The sequence below is a fragment of the Sinohyriopsis cumingii genome, chromosome 2 (genome assembly GCF_028554795.1).
Source record: "Sinohyriopsis cumingii isolate HCF-2022 chromosome 2, ASM2855479v2, whole genome shotgun sequence".
Classification (NCBI taxonomy): Eukaryota; Metazoa; Mollusca; class Bivalvia; order Unionida; family Unionidae; genus Sinohyriopsis; species Sinohyriopsis cumingii.
The window spans coordinates 115,093,384-115,108,933 of record NC_142962.1 but is presented as its reverse complement, the minus strand read 5'-3'; the positions used below and the strand labels follow the sequence as shown (position 1 = coordinate 115,108,933).

General features: G+C 34.0%; 1 protein-coding gene across 1 annotated transcript in view; it reads left to right on the top strand.

Annotated features, from left to right (window-relative positions):
• LOC149805642 (uncharacterized) overlaps nucleotides 1-15,550 on the top strand; it is a 236,030-nt gene that overhangs the window by 89,239 nt on the left and 131,241 nt on the right. The window contains exons 6-8 of the mRNA XM_089934527.1: nucleotides 274-374; nucleotides 1,271-1,407; nucleotides 7,342-7,395. Of these exons, the coding sequence (XP_089790653.1) occupies nucleotides 274-374; nucleotides 1,271-1,407; nucleotides 7,342-7,395 (292 nt within the window). The remainder of the gene's footprint in view (nucleotides 1-273; nucleotides 375-1,270; nucleotides 1,408-7,341; nucleotides 7,396-15,550) is intronic.

Here is a 15,550-nt window from a genome sequence, read left to right as displayed (position 1 = left end):
TACAGAATAATGGCAGAAAATACACAAATACAATCATTGCTTCAAGTCAGGTATTAACTTGTCTGAATTAGGTCCTGATCTGGATTTTGATATTAGATTCAGTTGAGTTGGCCAGGGAGCCAGACTAACATTACAGTCATACTGCAGATGTTTTAATCTGCCCATGTACTTTTATGCAAAATGCCTGCTTGATCAAGTTTTTGCTAATTGCATTATCTAGAAATATTGATTGCAGAAAAACAATAACCCTTGTAAAAATGTTCTGTTAAACAGCAAGAAAGGGAATGTTCAGATTCTGGGGGAAAAAGCAGGAAAAGCAGCAATTATGTGTATTGGACATCATGTTGTGTCCATCTCAGTATTGCTCATGGCAGGTGAGATGTTTTTAAGAAAGCAAAGGTAACATTAAGTTGAGTGATCTGGCAACAAGTCATTGTCCTACTTGGGGTTTGGAACTAAAGTTTTTGAAACTGATCTGGAGGCCATTAATATCAAAGTGTTCATTATAAACTTTGTAGTTGATCATAATCTTGCCTTTTGAACTTTTAAAATGTATGTTTACAGTTGGACAAAAGCAGTAAAGATTTTGTTACACCTTATTGATGATTGGTCTAGGTACCGAAAAATATGTGCTGCCTTACTGAAAAGATCCTTTCTGTGCCAGCAGGTCTGCATATCTTGGAGCAGGTACTTAGGTTGTAATTGGTGGAAATATTAATAGCAAGAAGTACTCTAATACTCTAAACTTTCATTTATGACCAGTCATTGCAAAAGTTTTAGCAGATTTAACATTCCTTTTAAAGCTGCCAATGTACCATGCAAGAATTCTGCACAGTCTCATGATTTGAAACAGGAAATGGCCATCAGGGTCACTTGACACCAACACAACTGAAAATGAATGGCATATTCTCATAATCAAACTCTGAGGATCTCTGCAAACAATTAAATCTCACCAAGATCTGACAAAGGACATGCAGGCTATTTGGACATCGATCACTGTAGACTATTTCAAAGCTTTAAATAGCACCATTCCCAGGAGACAAAGAAGTTATAAAGTCTGGAGATCATGTTATGAAAATAATAAAAACCTAGTTACTCTGTTCTATATTGTAAATTAACATGGTGTCAATGTTGTCATCTGTAAGTTGCATCATTTTGTTGCACATCGCTGTAAGTTGTGTATTAAATTGTCATGAATCAAGTTTAATGTTTTTATGAAATTCTCAATTGTCAATAGCAAATCAAGTTATTTTGCCTTAACCTTTAATAAATACCATGACATTTTACATGGAGAGATTTCATCAGCCTGATGTACATGAGCATCAACAACCTCCTGGAGTTACCTCCCCTTGCAGAGAGACTCCAGCATGGGGAAACAGAGAGAGGTCACCTATGGCAGAGTGTACAGTAAGCTATAAAGAATTGATTTTTGTTTTGTTTCTTTTGGCCAAAATAGATACTATGTGACCATTAAATTCATGTTATACTAAATATATAGATGAATCTAGATTGTTCTTGTTTTGAGTAGTTGCTTTAAAAAAAAAATTGTATCATGTGACTATGAATTTGATCAAGATTCAACCAAGTACATTCATTTTATGTAAACACATTCTGGAACCGAATTTCTTTCTTGGAATCTTGTCACTGTAATGGGAAATTTCCCCCGTTATTGAATTGAGGTTTAATTTTGTTCCTCATTGCCTGTGTCAGTAGTATCTCTGACATCAAACAATTTGAAAAATCCAAAAGACAAATGCTTGTGCTCCTTACACTTTGCAATACTCTTATTATGCATTATGATGACACAGCCTCATTGGAACATATGTGATTTCATATTATTTCTAAATTTTAGTGGATTTTCTGAGAATGATATTTATGGTGATTTTTAAACTCCAATATTGGGGAAGCAGTTCTGTTGCTTCCATTGAAGGATCACTGTTCATAGGGTCTTTATGTTTGTGGTTTGAAAACTGGTACTTCGCCCAAAAAATAGCAAATACACAGTAAAGCACTCCCTTATTATAACACTGTCCATGGGCGCCATGGATTATACTACATTATAGTGAAGTACATTATACATACAATTTCACTAGTACATGATCAAATGAGATGCCCACATTGGAAAGGAACCATTTTATATGTATTGGGTTTTATTGTGAGGGAGTGTTTTACCTCAAGATAAAGTGTTTCATTATGTGGGTTTTTGAGTGTTACAGAGACGAATCTGTTTATAAACATTTCGTGGTCATTTTCATGAGAATAAAAGGAGAAAAATAATCGTGTAGAATATAGGGAATAAACTTAAGAGAGTAACAGACTCAGTGATGTAGCTAAGATATTTGGGTCGCTATGCAGGTCCACATGCAAAGCTTACCAATGGGCCTCTGCCTAATCTAAAGTGTAAATAAATAATTTGTGGACCCCTATGCTTTGCTGTACTCTTGCTATATGGTAGCTGTGCCCTTGAATGGACTGTTAAGTTGTTCCAAATGCTTTAGGGAGTAATGATATCACAGATGGTACAGTGTCTGGCTCATGACCCAATGGTTTGTGGTTCGTTATTTGACCAAGCCAGTCAGAGACAGGTGCCTAGGTATGTCTTTGAGCAATGCACTTAGCTTCTCGGGGTGGGGGTTGATATAGCCCATATCTTAAAGGTGCAGTTAAAACCAACCAACAAACCAAACATTTCTTCTGAGGATACAAGTGTGAAGTTGCATGCCCCTACAATTTTAGATGAGTTGATTTTTACTGGAAGTAATGTGATCACCATGGTTCTATATTGTTAAATATATACATACATGTAATACTACAGTTTAATGTGAGAGAATTGTAGTATAAATAAATTAATAAAGGCCAATGAAGCAGTTATAATATGGTTTCAGGTTTTAATATTTACACTCTTTATAATCAACCAGCCTGTTTGTGAAAATTAGAAGTCAACCTTCTGGGTACCCAGCCATAAAAACTGAAATGGAACTGTTAAATATATAGCACAGTAGAGAAGTTTTACAACAGCAGTATACCGTGGATGTTATCTAGGCTGTAATTTTTTTATCAGCTGGCTTGTTTACTTAGTAGGAAAAATATACTTAGCTTTGTCCTGCTACTCTCGGTGGTCGTTTACAAGTACTTCAGCTTTGTACTTTTATTTGGAGGTATTTCTGGCATCCAGTGATTGGCTCTTAAATATTTTGTATAGTCAGTCTCCAAGGGTCCAAATCAGGTCACTTTCCAATTATAGAGAAGGTCATTTACAACCACATCTTTGGTGCCAGCCTGAAAATGTTGGTTACATTTTAAAAATCATTTCACTCTATTTTTAACAGTTTATAATTGTGTACATATTTATGCAAGATAACTCGGGACAAGCTGTAAATTGTTAGTGCTGCATGTGTGCAGTACAATGTACTCGTTTTATCTGATTTATTTGATCAGACTACTACTGCATATACTTACTGTTAAGATGAGTCCAACTGCATAATGCATGGGTAGATCTAGGTCTGTGCAGTTTGTTAGGAGGAATCACTAAAAGAAACAACATAGACCCTGATCTGGAACTTTTTTTTGCAGTTTGACCCTAGTATATACAGTACATTTAAAGGAAAATGAACTGCTTGCAAAAACAATTGAAGCTTACATTTTTAAAATGTGTGCAAAACTTGGTATTTACCAGAGCTTATCTTTTTGATTTTTTGTTATTGATAATTTCTTGATTTCATTTCAGCAGTCAATAGCTTCTCCAATTCTCAGGATGTTACCATATTTGTAAACTCTTAACCTGTAAAACCAGTATTTGTCCTCACCCAGTGATGTATAAACCAGTTACATGACAAGATGAATCAGTTTAAAGTGACTCAGTGTCATAGAATATGTTAGAAAGTTTGGATTTAATTTAGATAGTTTAATTTGATATGAAAAAGTACATGTCGTAGCATTATCTCAGATTAAAAATTAATAGTTTATGTAACAAATCAGTTATAGGGGTAGTTCTCTTATCGTAACTTCACTGAGTAGATTGCACAAATCTGACAGCTGTTTAAACTGATTCTCATGAACCTCCAAAAATCTGAACTCATATTTTTTTATTGACTTTTTAGTTTAATTTAACATTGTTGTTTGGTGTAAATTTTTTAAAGTTCCTAATACAACAACAAATTGATAGACCATTGTATTGAAAAACAGACAAGACGAGACTCAGCAAAATTGCAAATATATCTATAATAAAAACTTATGTAGCCTAGATGAGTCACATAAATATTTTAAATTAATTGGCCATATCTTTAAGACCATTCAGTGGATATGGCAGAACATTAAAAATATAGTGGTCCCCTGTAATTATGAGACCATTCCATATGCAGTAAAATGATCACCCCATAGGAGAGGTAGCCTTTGGTGAGAGGGATAAAATGGTAAATACACCTCTTTCCAGCAGGATATTGGAGGGCTTTTCTTAGAGAGTGACACCTCTTAAGAGGGTCCTTATAAGAGGAGTATTGGTCTCATTGTTCATTCGCTTGGATCCATGGACATGTTAGTGGGGTGGTGGTGTTTGCATTGGATTTAGCATACTATACTAGTATTGTGTCTTTAATAGTACATGGAGCAGAGTAAGTTTAGTAGGTCACATGGCACTGAGTTTACCAAGTGGAGACAGCTGATAGTATTGCTGGACCTGAACTGATATTTAAAAAGTGCTATCAATATGAATAACATTTTTGTAACAATTTACCAATCTTGTCAAATTTGGTCAACTTTGTATGCTTATAAAAGTTTAAAGATTAACTATTGGGATGTTACACTTTATATTACGTACATCTGTTTGGTTGCATTGGTCATCAATTGTTTCGAAGGAGAGATGTTTTAGCAGGCTAAGTAACAGGTATATTGATCAAATTTCTGTCAATGTGTTGTATGTATGGTCTCTAACTTTTCATAATTGCTCTTTAGCACAGATTGACTTACATTTGGGTATTTAGGGCAAGAAGAGCAATCATTACAACTCATCTTGATGTCAACTTATCTCAGACCTTTTGCCTTTTGAATGGAGTAGAATTTGTCAGTGCCTCACCAGGGGTGAGCTTTAATGGGTATCACTTTAAACCTTATATAAAGATGTCATTCAGCAATTTTTCATCATTAAAAATGAAATCAGTGACCCATTTAGAGTTGACCTTTATGGTGCCAAAGTACCTGATAGCCTAAGATTTCCTTTCAATAGAATATAGAACTCTTATGCTATATATCAGTTCTTAAGCATTGTAGACTTTAATCAACAGCTTTCTTTGTTATTTTGCGTCTCTTGTGAATATGAGTGGTTAGTATTCACTTCATCTTTGATCAGTTTTCATTACTTTTCAACTTTGGGTTTGATCAGAGATCTAAATTGTCCATACTTTCTCATTTGCATGAAGGAGGTTAAGAAAGGATCAGTTTGGTATATTTGCTTGTATTTAGAGAATACAGTAAAACCTATCTTGAAGGATCACTGCCGTGAAATACCACCTGTCTTGAGAGACCATGTCTTTAAAGCACAGATTGATTCAACGCACAGATTCATTGATTATAAAGTATTACCTGTAATGAGAGACCACCTGCCTTGAGTGGCCATAATGTTTTGGCAGAAGGGGTGGTCTTTCATGACAGTTTGTAACGTATATAAATGTCCAAAATGTTATACACTTATTGAATTAGTGATCAACATGTGGTTTTTGCTATTAGAATTCCTCAAGTTTAATTTGTTACAAATGTTTTTGTCCATTCGTCTCTCTATTCATCCTTGTCATTCACATTTTCATTATGTAGCCAAATTTCAAAGCTGTTTAAGATATCCCTATGACATTTGGTATATTTCAGGCTAGTAATCAAGATGTGCATATGGGTATTGAGAAATCACCAGCTTCGATATCTTGAATGGTTTTCTTCACCTGACTATTGTTTGTTCTATCCATCACGAACACTTTTGTTTCTGAAGCAAACATCCAAAAGTGATGAAGAGATATTCCTATGAAATTGCATATTCCCATCAGATTTGTGGCCAATATGTGCATTTTCTTTTTGAAATTCTTCAATTTTAATATCTTTATGTCTCTGCATTTGACATGTATTCTGCTTGACTCATATTTTGATGTTATTCATCCACAGATTACCACAACCATATACATTATTAAAATTAAACAAGTGCACACACATAATGCCTATCACTTTCCTGTATAATCTATAAATACAAACTAAATATGACATATTTAACAAATCTCTGTCACTTAACAGACATTATGGCAGGGCAGGTTATATAGATATCCCCATTTTCTTTTTTAATTGCATTTTGTACTTTAATCATGAAAGCCTGATTATTAATTTTATGTTATGTATTTTACATAAATCATACAAGTTAAAATAAGATTTTTTGCGCACATAATGGCTGATATGGTTTGTTAGTGAGTTGATTTTTGTTGTTTTTAAGTTGGAAAGAACCAGTAATCTTTGATGAGTGACCAATTACTTTGCATTTGGACACTGATCCTAGATGAGTGACTGCTTTCTTTGCATTTCCTGGATCTGGGGATCATTAAAGGCTGTTCTACCATTGTTTTGTTGAATACATTCATGCTAATATTCTATTCAGTGGTAGTTATTATCTCAAGGTTTTTGAATTTCTTTAAAGACACAATTGAATTTAGACTCAAAATTAATCCAGAATTGGAAGAGCTGGGGTCAAGTAAGTTAATGCATGAGAGTGTGGAGATAGATATATTTGTATTTCATTATTCAGGAGTCAGACATATCATAGTCATGACACCATGAACATGAGAATAATTTTAGTCACATTTCCTAATGGAGATCAAGTGCATGATGAAAAGTGCTCCAGCTTCCTGACCAGATTGCTATATCTTCTGACGGATGATTTACACGGAAGAATGCCTATTATGATGCTACTTGGCATGGAGCCAAGTGCTGGTCATTTCCCTCATTACGTAGGACAGTGCTGTTATCAATAATCGAGTTTATCCAGCATTGGTAACTTTCAGTAAGATGACCATTTAATGGATTCAAAAAAAGAGCAAATGCAGACTAGTAAATTTCCAGTTAATATCAGCCCATCAAAGTTCACAAAAGAAGGGCTGCCATTTACAGTGTAATGACTCTAAAAACTAAGATGGCTGATAAACATGTATTAGCACTTAGTTTTCATGGAGTTTGCAGGCACCAGCTTTGGTAGAAATGTGGCGTAAACTGATGAATAAACTTTTTATTAAATCGATGTTTGCTGTACTCACATAATTGTACATTGGATAAAAATGACTGACATATACTGTCATAATTATATTTTCCTTTTGCAAGCGGCCTCCCCCAACTGGCTTCTTTATACCATTCAACACTTCAGCTGATGACTTGGTAGGTATTTTTATTGCATGTCATTCCCTTGAATGGAATTTCTTTGCTCTCCATTTCAAAATGTTACTTATATATCTGCATAAGACCATTACCCTCGCTTTTATATTTGTTCCTCATTCCCGCATGATTTTGAATTTCTGCATCTTTTCATGTGTACCATGCAATCCTTTGCCCAGGAGATCCGACCCATTATCTCTTCTGTCTTCTCTTTGTTGTTTCATGGAATGCAAGACATGCTGTGTTTTTTTTTAAGAGTATATGCAATGGTCTGTCAGCTGACTGCCATCCAACCTGCATCCATCCATCAATACAGGTTTGTTACCACCACACCTCAGCTGCTGAAAGTTTTGTCTTGAATGCTTATAAATGCATTTATCCCACAGACAAGATGGTCCTAAACTAAAATGTTGTCATTGGACAGCTAATATGGTGACATATTGAAAATATTTAACTCGCTGCTCCTGTACAGATTGCTTGGCATAGGGGTTTTTAGTCGAAGGTTCTTACAATACCTAATTGGTCCTAAATGAAAATTGTGCCAATCTGATGTCCAGCAATGCCACCGTGATGACCCATATTGAAAAGCTTGTTATTGTTGCTACTTTTGAAAAGATCATCATGTTGACCTAGGGTTGTCATTAAATATTACTTGTGATATTTAATTGGCCTTAAATGAAACTTACGTTATTCTGACATCCACCATGGCTGCCATGGCAGTCATCTTGAAACTCTTGTTATGGTTATTCCTCCTGAATGGATGACATGGGGTTTTAATTAAAAGACTTCATTGGTCCACATTAAAAAAGTTCTCATCTGACCTCCAACATATTTGAGCATCTTGAAAATCTTGTTTAACTGCTACTCCTTTTAAAGAGGTCATCATAATAACGTGGGGTTTTCATGAAAAGATTTCTTTTTATATCTATTTGGTCTTAAATGTAAACAATGCTCCATAACCAATCAACATGGCTGCCATGTTGGTCAACTTAAAAATCATCAAGCTGCTCCTTCTGAAATGATGGTGATATTGACATGGGTTTCACTAAAAGACTTTTGTATGAAAATCAATTATTGTTACTCCTCTCATCATACTGACATTTTTTTGTTGTTGCTAAAACAACATTTTATGTAGTCGGTCCAGTTTAAAAATGGCATTTTTTTATGTCAAAAATGGCTACTACTAAGTCATCTTGACATGGTGTTTTCACAGTTTTTACTAAGTTATTAAACTAAGTCATGTTGACATTGTGTTTTCATTCTTAAGGCTCTATCATGGCCTTAAAAAAGTCATATTAACATGGTGTTTTCATGAAAGCACGTCTTGCAATGTGTACTGGTAGCAGATCCACTGATATATCCTTATAATAAATAATGAGACAACAATTGCCATCATTTAAATCTTTTCATGGCTACTACCAAAAGCAGATGGTTGTATCAACATATGGTTTCTCAAAAACACTAATTGCATATGCAGCTCTTCCTATATTACATTGAGGCTGATCTAACATCTGAAATGACTGTGTTAACAGCCATCTTGAAAATCATTTCATGGCTACTTCTGATGACTTGGATGTCATTAGCAACATGCAGTTTCAGTAGGATTCTGTAATAATAAGCAGATGGTTTTCAATGAAAATTGTGGTGATCTTATTTCCAAAAAGCTAAATACAGTGTCCATCTTATATTTTTACTGATTACTGGAGGAATTAATTTCAATTGTTGTTTTCACCAGAACACTAAATACAGTGTTAATTGTAGTTGGCTTGTGAAGGGATTTAAAAATATACAAGTTGTCCTTTTAATGGCACTTTTTAGCAGAAGCATATTGTCATCTTATTTTTTAAAGATTGTAGAATGGGTAGATGCCACCTTGGTCTTGTCCCTTGAAGGCTCATAATTAGGTCAGAGAGCAGTCAGGTGCAAATACACAGTAAAATCAGATTCCCGTATAACATTACCATTCAACAAGTAATGAATTGTGAGAAATGAGATATGGAGAGTTAAAATGGTAATGTAAAATCACTTATTTGTCCATCCTATGGTGTTCAGTAAAAAAAATTAATGTCATTTGGTCCACACTGTCCATTTAATAAGATAGTCAAGTTCCTTATGTATGTGTGTGTGTGTGTGTGTGTGTGTGTGTGTATATATATATATATATTCTTAGTGAATTTTTATCCTTGTTCGATTTAATCCTTAAAGGACAACCAGGAAGAACAGGAGTAGATGTGACTCTCAGTCATGAGCAATAAGGGAAAATATATGTAATGGTCTAATGGGTGCAAAGCCCACTATTCAGTTTTTGTTATGATTGCAATTTATATTAGTTACACACTAGTTAAATTTATTATAATCTAATGGGTATAAATATAACAGGATGTGAGCAAAGTTTTACCCAAGATTTTCCAAAAATAGGTTTTAATCATCATATGTGGCTAATTGATAATATAGGGTGATGATACATTAGAAATTTACTAAGTTGAGAATTGTCTTCCTAATAGTTTTCTAGCTTGTAATATTGCCATACAAACCTAATTACCACAAAAATACCCTATTTGCTGTTTTTTTCTGACTTTTATGAATACTTTTTCAAAGAAAACAAGAGATATCAAAGTACTGCAGAGAAATGTTTTTAGTGCCTCAGACATAAATATAAGATAAAGACATTAAGGACTGCATGATCATAAGCATGACAGTAATTATTTTAGAGAATCATTGGGTTGGTATAGATGAATTCTTGAGATGTTGGTATCACCTTTGCTGCTAGATTATAACAAGAGAGACCATACTTTTAGACATATGCAGTAGCTTGCTTAATGAGCTAGTTAATATTTACCCTGTACCAAGTCAGCTTGTCGTTATGTAGGTACATATGTACAATGAGAACATTTCGGCTGCATCATATCCATACCATGAAGTGAGTACATGACAATCTTGACTTAATGCATGTACACTGAGCCGTGTTACATTTAGTATTATTGTATATACATGTACTTGGTTACAAGTCAAGTCAAACTGCAAAATTGCACACACCTATACCTGCCAACAGATAATACACTGGCAGATCTGGGTCCTTGCAGTTTGTAAGGTGTAATCACTAGAGCAAACATGATAAATATTGATCTACCAGAGCATTATGTCAAGGCAGATGAGGGTCAGTGTTGTTTGCAGTTGGACGTGATATGTATGAGTATATACAGTAGATTCTAATGCAATAAATTACATGAATACAGGCAATCAGTACAATTGTATAAGTATTTTAATATATAATGGGGTGTGTATTGAAGAATTCTTTAAGCTTTGGTATCATCTTTCTGTCTAGAATATGATAACCAGGGCTGGGACAATATATGTACAAGGCAATATTATATGTATCATGATACTATGTCATGTATTTAAATCCCACATGTCAAAATTCAAACACTTATACACTACATAGTAATGTTTGTAAATCTGTACCGGTATATTAAAATAGGCTTTTTCTTTAAAAAATATTTAAAAATAAATGAATAAAACAATAAATCCATCAAGTTTTATGTTATATGACTTTTTTTTTAAATATTGAAAAAATAAATGAATAAAGAATAAATATATGAAGTTTTATGTTATACTTTATTATTAGAAAGAAAATAAAGCACTAGAGGTTTACTCATGATTAGAATATGCCAATATCAATGTGAAATATCATGCATGTAAAAATGTATAAAAAATATAATTCATAAATGCTAATGTCAGAATAATTTCAGCAGTAAAATTAGTGGAATTCAGTCGCTGATTACTGACTTGAAAATATCAAACATATAACTGTTAGCTTCAACATATCAAATTTAACTACTTGTTGCAATGAATCAGTGGGAAAAAAGAACTACATGTGTTTAATGCAGAGTAAGGATGTGATTATCAGCTTAATCTTCGACTAGTTCAGACAGACAGACGTAGTGTCTAGAGAAGTGCAAAACAGAACAAAACACAGTGTGATCAACTATTGACAGCAGCCTTATCAGAAGCAATGAAAATTCCTGTCTGGCATTTAATTGGTTGAGCTTATCGGAAGATAGCTGTTTATTTATATACCTTCCAAACATTTCATCAATATTAGGTTGATCTGAGATGCAAAGTTTTCTAAGCTATACAGATTTTTCAGATTTAATTTCACTTCAGGTTTTAGGTTTTAAATCAGAAATAGTTTGATGTTTAATAAGATGGGTTCACATATTTGTTGTGTTCCCAATATGGTTCAGGACTACTCTACAGACTTTGTATATCATGTTCATTTTGACTGTATTTGTACTCCATTCTGCACATATAATCTGTGTCCAAAATATTGATCCTGTCAGACTGAAAATTTGGATGATGTCTCCATGACCCATAGTTACTCATGTGTTTTATTGCTTTTGCAAGCTATTTACTGATTGACCAATATATACCAGTAAGAGATCAATTCTCTAATCAATTTGCATCTTATTGTATGCTGCTGAATACTGTGACTTCACAATGGAGGCTAAGTTTGGGACAAGACTAAACTTCCTACCAAATCTGGGTTTTGACAGAAAAAATTAATTATTCATACTTACTGATATATGAATCAGATTTTAGATCATGATACTACAATGCAGTGATGAATTGTTCCTACACAAATGATAATTTGATGGACACTATTGATAGACACATGCAGAACCTTCATCATACTGCAGTTATATCAGTCAAGTACCAGATTAACTTATCTAAGGAGACATGTGAAGTAAGAAGAACATTTCTCTTGTATCACATGTATAAGATGGTGTGATTGAATGACAATTTCAACTAAAGGCAGTTAGCCTTTCTACATTTTGTGTTACAGTCTAATGCAGTTAGTCAGTCACACACACACACACACACAGATTCAGAATTCAAACAGACGTTTGATCTTTTACCTGGGTGGGGATGTGGAGGGATTGTTTTCATTGTGTAGGATCGCACTTACAAGCAAGTATATAGTGATCATTTCCTATGATTGTATGCGGTATCCATGCCCTAGTAATTGCCTTCTGTCCTTGTGCAGTTATCAGTAAGCTTCATTAACTGGTGATTAAGTCTCTGTCTTTGTCTTGATCATGAGATTGTCAACTACTGTTGCTTTTAGGCTCAAAATACATGTAATGGGCTTTCTCACTCAGTTGACCATTGACATCAGATTTTGCCTTAACAGTCAAGACTGAAAGTAGCCTTCATTCATTACTTGAGTCCCACATCTATTCATTCAAGCATAGAAGCCATCTTCAACTAAAAAATGACATCGAAAGTATTTTTTAGCATGTGATCATATCACTATTGATCTTGTGTGAAAATAGTGCTGATCTGATCACCACCATGTCCACACTATTGTGGAAGAGTTTGAAAAACAGACCTACTAGATATTGGGAGCCATAGCCAAGGTTACTGCTTGGATTTTTGTATTTCACTGAGCTCATGACTTGTATAAATGAAATTTGACCAGACTTTTTTCAAATAAACAGGTTGTTAGTACTCTGACACTAGCTCCAAGGTTGAAGATCTTACCTCGGGTTTTATCTGTAATGACCTGTGAACATAGTAATGCAAAGAAGTATGAATGGATTTTATCAAAGCCATATTGTAGATATATCTGGAGAATACCTTCTTGATGCCTTTTTAATAATTTATTATTCTATACAAAAATTGTCCATCATGGATTTAATCAGATTATTATATGGGTATACTTTGATAGTATCTGAGAAGAGTTCAGTGGTCTTGCAACCAGTATATCAGGATGAAGGTCAGAGTCCAGTACAGAGATTTTTTTATTGCACTGGTGTGGTGAACATGTTAACTCAGAACATATTTGGAAATTTGATATGTTGGAATTGCATAAGAATAATTGAGATGGTTTTGGTATTCAGCAGTTCAGAGACTGCAAGGAGAGACAAAACAAGGAGGAATCCCAGACACTCTTTTCAGCCATTAGAGCAATTTCTTGAAGAACTCATGCTTGTGTCATAAAATATTTGGGAAGCATGTAGAATTGCTTGGGATGCATGTCGAATGTATTAAATGGAAGAGGTGAACATTTGCTTTTCTTTCAGTAGAACATGTTCTCCTATCAGAAATGACCCTTGCTATTTTTCTGGAAAAGGTTTTGCATGTGACATGACTAAAAGAATAAAATATTGCATATTTGGTTTCCTGCTGTGATGATTATTGCCTGCAGTACAGCTTTGTTTCTCCTGCTGTCCTGCAGATAGTATTATTCTTTATAGACCCAATAGTGGCATGTATCTCTTGTCATTAAAGCTAAACAAGGAGACACATTATATAAAGGACATATGAAGTAAAATGGACCCTCTAATCCAAACACTTGCATGTGTTAATCCAAATGCATTCATCACTGCTGTTGCCCTTGTTTAAAGTAACCAAGTACAGCAGATGATGTTACCCAGGCTGCATTAACTCCACACCAGACTGGTCATAAGTTTGATGTGTTTATGTTGCCTCAAAAAACAAGAATAAAAATAACCAGTTAGGTGGGCAGGTGAGTTAATGAACATACTGTTATGTATACTTAATTTGTTTTCCTTGTTGGCTTTTCTTAATGATTATATGTTATGTATATCTGTATTTTGTACCTGAAATTGTCCAAAATCAAGTTAACGGTGTACCTGACCTGTGACATTTATTAAATATCCAAAATCATTATTAATGGTGGTAGATATGTTTATTTTAATTTTATTATAGGACATCTATTTTCACTTGAAAATTGCTAAAATGGTTAACAACTTTGAATGCTTTATAGAAGACACTGACCAACACCATGACTCTGTTATTATATCTTAGCTTTTTTTAATCAATGTTGTTTACTTTAAAAATTACTCATTCTTGCATTCATATTTGAAACAGAATCAGTTTTATTGCTGTGTTAAGTTTTTCTTTTAGACCGCTCTGGTGGCCTGTGGTTAGAGAATCCACCTCAGATGTGGGAGGTTGTGGGTTCGAACCCCAGTAGAGTCATACCAAAGACTTATAAAAATGGTACTAACAGCTGCCTTGCTATGCACTCAACATAAAGAGGTTAGTGTTAGGACTGGTCCGCCTGGTGTCAGGATAATGTGACTGGGTGGGACATGATGTGGCATGATGCCCTAGTGCTACACATCACTATCAACTGCCACACTGCAGACATAATAGAAATTAGACTGAAAAATTGTTAAAGCTATGTTAAAAATCCAAAATACACACAGAGTGTTCAGTTTATATTTTGGATGGATTTATTTATTTATTCAAATTATTATTCACTGGAATTAAAAAGTGCTCTGCAATATTCTTTGACTAAACATTAATTAGGAATCATCATGAATTCACACAGGGACATTTTTGATTATATTATTGTGATACATCAAAAGACTTTGAGCACATTGCCACACTCCAGACCATTTTCATTTTATCATGTTCAAGACGAATCAGGCACAGCAATACATTCAGTATCGGAATTTATTTGGAATACCATTGGAATTTATTTGGAACTTCATATGTTTGGATTTGTGATAGAACTTTTAGGACTGTTGGGATTTAGTTCTCAGTACTGTAAGTTCATTTTAAATTTTTACTTTTATTCTAGGGAAATAAATTATTTGTTGAATTTTACAAAACTTGTTTGATTCCCTCTTTTCTGTTACTTAGTTTAAGACAATAATGTTGTTACAATACTATGGTCCAACGACTGAGTAACATAGGGTGGCTACTTATGCCTGTTTGGCTGCTAACCATTTTCCGGTAATGTCCCTCACCCATCATTGCTTTTGCTTGGATGAGGGAGTCATTAGTTTTATTAGTCCTATAGCCTCCCATGAATTAGTAGCATTTTACAGAAAGACAACTTAATAAGAACCCCACATGAAAACAGTAAATAGTAATGTATTATATACAACCAATAACAAAAACTATTTTTTCAAAAAACTTAAAAGCTTGTAAACAGTATCACAGAAACAAATGTTTCTTTTTTTAATTTTGTTCCAAATCATGATGTAAATATTTGAACTTCTTAGCAAAATTTCAGTCCAACAGTTTTAGAATCTCTGGAACATCCTTTCCCATGAGCACAAATGCTGATATTGAGCATATAAAATGAAGTTTGAATATATCAGTATTTAATGAAGATGAGCAC